This window comes from Triticum aestivum, chromosome 7A (genome assembly GCF_018294505.1).
Source record: "Triticum aestivum cultivar Chinese Spring chromosome 7A, IWGSC CS RefSeq v2.1, whole genome shotgun sequence".
Lineage (NCBI taxonomy): Eukaryota > Viridiplantae > Streptophyta > Magnoliopsida > Poales > Poaceae > Triticum > Triticum aestivum.
The window spans coordinates 715,474,189-715,479,092 of NC_057812.1; the positions used below are offsets into that span (position 1 = coordinate 715,474,189).

At 49.4% G+C, this 4,904-nt stretch overlaps 1 protein-coding gene and 1 long non-coding RNA gene across 2 annotated transcripts; both read right to left on the minus strand.

Moving 5' to 3' along the window:
- Positions 1 to 1,837: 1,837 nt before the first annotated feature.
- On the minus strand, positions 1,838 to 2,265 carry LOC123149634 (uncharacterized). Its single transcript, XR_006474771.1, has 3 exons — positions 2,229 to 2,265; positions 2,072 to 2,147; positions 1,838 to 1,971 (listed from the first exon to the last, which is right to left on the minus strand). It is a non-coding gene; the product is annotated as an uncharacterized lncRNA (long non-coding RNA).
- On the minus strand, positions 2,262 to 3,555 carry LOC123149631 (uncharacterized). Its single transcript, XM_044569327.1, has 6 exons — positions 3,471 to 3,555; positions 3,276 to 3,383; positions 3,040 to 3,196; positions 2,761 to 2,955; positions 2,565 to 2,663; positions 2,262 to 2,482 (listed from the first exon to the last, which is right to left on the minus strand). The coding sequence occupies exons 1-5, from the start codon at positions 3,550 to 3,552 to the stop codon at positions 2,591 to 2,593; spliced, it is 615 nt and encodes a 204-aa protein (XP_044425262.1). The 5' UTR covers positions 3,553 to 3,555; the 3' UTR covers positions 2,262 to 2,482; positions 2,565 to 2,590.
- Positions 3,556 to 4,904: the final 1,349 nt, after the last annotated feature.

Here is a 4,904-nt window from a genome sequence, read left to right on the forward strand (position 1 = left end):
TTCCTTGTTCTGCATTAAAACATCAATTTAACTTGCTTAGTCATGCATGAAAATAGTACAGATGGATAGATTGGATTTTTCTGATCATTTTTCATATATAATTTGTCTAATTTGGAGTTACAGAATAAAAGTTATGAATTTTTGAAGTTTAAATAATATTCTGGAATTTCCTGATTTAAATTAAATCCAGAAATATAAATATTGCGCCAGCATGACGTCAGCATGACGTCAGTGGTCAACTGCGGCTGGCTGGGGTCAAACCTGACGTGTGGGGTCCACACGTCAGTGACAGGGGGGGTTAAACAGGGTTAATTTATTCCTAATTAGGGGTTAGTGGCGCTGGGGCCCACTGGTCAGTGTCAGGGGGGTTGACTAACAGTGATTAGCACTAATCTGACCACCTGGCCGACAGGGCCCACGCGTCAGTGACCCTGGGGGGGGGGGTCAAACCCCAGGTCAGACAGGTCAAACCCACCGGCGACATGCCGCCGGCGAGGCCCGAGACGGCGGCGCGATGCGGAAACACGCTACAGGGCACGGGCGAGGCCGTGCTTGGGCTCGTTGGAGAGCCCTTGCTCCCGCGCGTCGAACGGTGGTGGTGGCCGTGCTTGAGGTGGCCGGTATCGACGACGGCGAGCTCGTGAGCGGCGGCCGGAGCTCGGGTGCGGTCGGAATCGGCGCTGCTGCTCGCAAGCGAGGGAGCTGAGGCACTGGAGGGGCTCTACGGGTCCTTACGGACTTGTTGGACTCGCCGGGGTGACCAAATGGTCACCGGAGCTGCGTCGACGGCGAGCTCGGCGACGGCGGAGGTTCGGCCGTGGTGGGGAGGAGGCTACGGTGAGGGAACGAGGGGGAAAAGAGGGGGAACGGTGGCGGAGCTCACCGCGGTTGCAGTGGGCGTCGAAGCGGGCTCGGGGACGCGCTGGAGTGCAGCGAATCGACGACGATGATCTCCGGTGGCCGAGGAGGGGAACGGCGACGTGGCGGCGATGCAGGGTTTCCCGAGGGGCTGGGCTTGGTGGGGAGGACGAGAGGGTCGAGGCGGAGCTCCTGAGCTCAGCGGAGGGGCGAGGGGTGGCCGGTGACGGCTGCTATGGCGAACGGCGGCGATGGTGGTGTTCGGCCGGAGAGAGAGAGAGCGAGGGAGAGGAGGGAAGAACCGCGGTTGAGTGAGAGAGAGCAGGGGGGAGGGCGTGGCGTCGTCCGGGGCATCGAGCGAGGAGGGGAGGGCAGGCAGGCAGGCGAGCAGGTGGTGTGGCGCGGTTGCGCGCGCGCGCGCCGGCCACACTCCCCTCCCTCTGTCGAGGACGAAGACGACAGAGGAGGGGGCGGGCTGGGCCGCCTGCTGGCTGGGCCGGCCAGCTGGCTGGGCTGCACAGGGAGGAGCCCAGGTAAGCTCCTCCTTTTATTTATTTTTTCTTTTTCTAATTTCTGACATTTGTTTTGATTTAAATAAAATATTAAATCATTTATTTACCTTATGCCAATTTTTGCAGGAGCTAGATATATTATTCCAGAGCTCCTTTATAATTGGCATAATATTTGGACATATATTAATATATATAACTAATATATTTCCAATGCAACTATTTATGCATTAATTCCAAATGCCCAAAATAAATACCTATGAGCTCTTAAAAATATTGGTTTGATTTTTATCTCTGTCCAATATTTTCAGAGAGCAACATGAGCATTTTCTTGGACCTTTTTGGAGAAATTTTTATTTGGATCATTTTCAAAAATGATTCCGAGGGTTTCACAAATCCCCATTTCAAATTAAATGGAAATTTAAACATGATGCATACACTCTGATGCATGACTAGCTAGGGTGTGACAATGACGCAATCATTCGGTGCAAATCTATTCTTGCTCTTCCTCAACTATCTCCATTATGCCAGGGCGAGGAGCAGTGTTGCCTTGGCATGCTAATGTCTCGTAAAGCATTCTCTTCCGACGTTGTGGAAGCCCATGCTGCTCTCGCACATGAAAAGCAATAGAGTCAAGGAGTGAGTTAAGCACATTTTCAACAAGAGAAATGATGAAAATGCAATAGTTAATAAAGAGAACTTACAACTGGGACATCTTCCTCGAGGCCGAAACCGTTGAAGTTGTCAGCGTAGTACGCAATGTATCCGGGTGTCTCACCCCTGCCAACATTTTTCAAAGTATATCAGCTCCTCGGGAAAATTAAGAACCAACATAATTAATGAACAAGTACCGTTGCTTACCCACTGCACGAAACGTGCATCCCCACGTTATAGACCACCTTCCATTTGGTAATGTCCATATCCCAGCCGTCATCCATCATCATGCCAATAATCTTCAAAGCTCTAACAACCGTGCGCACCGTACTACCATGTTTTATCTCATACACACACGTAGTCTGATCTGTGCACAACAGATCAAGCACATTGAGTATCTTGCGCTCCATGTCAAAGACGTACAAGCTCCAAGCATGGCAGAGCCACGCTGGCATCATAATCTGCAAACCATAGAATTAGTTATATCAGCTGGACCCACTCACTCAATCAGCTAGCAACAGGTGTGTGCACGTGTCTACGTACCAGACGGCACAGGCAGAGCCTAAAACCTAGCCTTGGTGCAGCAAGCATCCCCAACAAGAGCTCGCGTGTCTCGGCAGTATCGATGCTATCCATGTGTAGCTGCCAACAATAAAAAATATTTGAAAGGTCGGCATAGTTGACATAAATCATGGAGCTTCACTTAGTCCCTTTTTTATTGAACTAACAATGAACTAACCAGAACATCAGGAGGAACCAAACCCCTCCAGTTTGGCAGGTGTACTCTTGCATCATCCTACTCTCTCTCTCATTCCACCCACGCACCCATGCATCGAGTCTCGTGTACAACATTTCTCCAAGCAAACTGAACTGGTACTTGATCTTGTGACCATCCAGGCGTAGGATAGTAGGATTGAAGTGTTCGAACCAAGTCCTGCTAATCACAAATAACAGTAAATTATCAATGCGCTAGTAGGATGCGCTCTGCCGTATGGAGAACACAGGAACGGGAACTAACCTGCTAAGTTCGGACGGCTCGCTAAGCATTTCGGCCGTCTCATATAAACCCATGCAGACGTGGTCTGGGTAGAAGAAGTGATGAAGTTCCAGCTCAAACGGCGAAAAGCCATAATTATGTGGAGCAGGTGGCTGGGGTGGCATTGCTGGAACAACCGCTGCACGCAAGAGGAACATGTCAGTCCTGCCCAAGGTCAATTTAAACATGCATGCAACAGGAAGAATTTTGGAACGCACCTAGAGGTAGTGGGTTACTCTGCTGGCCACCTCCAGGTAAGGCAAGCCTCTTGTTCCCTAGCGGTGTGACTGTAGAAATACGTTGTTCTGGCAGGTCCGGCGCAACAGCTACACACGACCCACACATTTTCCAATTAACGATATAAGTAAACGTAAAATAAAAAGTAGCACATGTCTGGATCTGGATACACTAACCTTCGCCCATGGTGGTATCTCCACGATGCATCATATCAGGCACCACTTGATCCCTTGCACCACAGCCAAGGGCCTCATGCATGGTAGTCTGTCTCGTGCATCTACGAGGAGGCACTGCACAGCGGTCGGAAAATTGTATACATGAGGCCATTCATTTTGTCTGAACAAACCAGCCGTGCAATTAGCATGTAAAAGTCAACGATCACTTACATTGAATGGCAGGACCTTTGCCTTTTACATCTTCTATCATTGGCTTATCCTCCGGCTCGTCATCAGGCACCATAGGCTCATCATACTCAAGCGGGGTCACTGGCTCTGCAACCATAACACGTAGTGAAGCAGATTAATTAACCTTCAAAAAAAGGAATTCACCAATGTCACGTTTTTGCTGGCACCAACCTTTTCCACGTGCAGACTCGATGGTTGGAATGGCCGCGCCTGACGAGCAGCTTGGCCCGCTTCCGGCACTGGAACAATAATTAGCAATCAGCCTTTGCAATATACGCTTTTTTAAAAGGAAGAACATGTTAGCGTGATCGCGACCAAACATACCATGTTCCTTATTTGCATCCTCGTTTCGGACCACAACAGCCATGAGAGGACGCGCCGCCTCACGTGACGTTGCTGCGAGATCGGTGACAATATCTAGTTGAATAAAACAAAGATTTAGATCTCCGTTTGTTAGCATCCAGGCTTTAAGCAGAGCTGGCGACGTATTAGAATATATTGTGCATGCAAACCAGTGGCCCACATCCATGCAGACTCGTGCCTCATCCACCACCCCTCCTCCTCTAGGCTGCATGCATGGCACACTAATCCATGCATGGCACACTAATTTTTAAACCAGACCCTTAAAATAATAACACATCATTGCTACAACTATATGCATGCACATTTTATATACTCGCTAATCACTTTATTCTTTCTAAAATCAGAAAGTACACTTGCGCAGATGCATACCTGTCATCCTTCTTGGAACATGCGGGGACTGGCTCACATTAGGAAATGCCGCAGCAACAGGAGCTTGCCTCTTAACCCTTTCAATGAAATCATCTAGAGTTTCCTCTAGATCTCTCTGCCGTTTTGCAGCTGCCTTCGTGCGTATTTCTTCCAGTACCTTATCTTTCGCCTCGTCGACCATCTTGACAAATGCCTCCTCGCGTTTTCTGAACTGGTTCTCCACTGCTTCCCTTAGAGCCGCTAGAATCTACACATGGACAAACGCAGAGTTGTCAGTCTACTTTCGCATGGAAGGATCTGCAAAAAACTACTAGCCATACAATACTTAACAGAAGCGAACAAAAAAGAAGCTGTAACACACCTGCGGATCCACCTCCTTGTCCTGGGCCATGCCAAATCCAGCAGCCGTAGCATGCACACCAGGGCTTGGTGTGTTCAACGGTTGGGCTGGAGCTGCACTCCCGGAAGCAACAT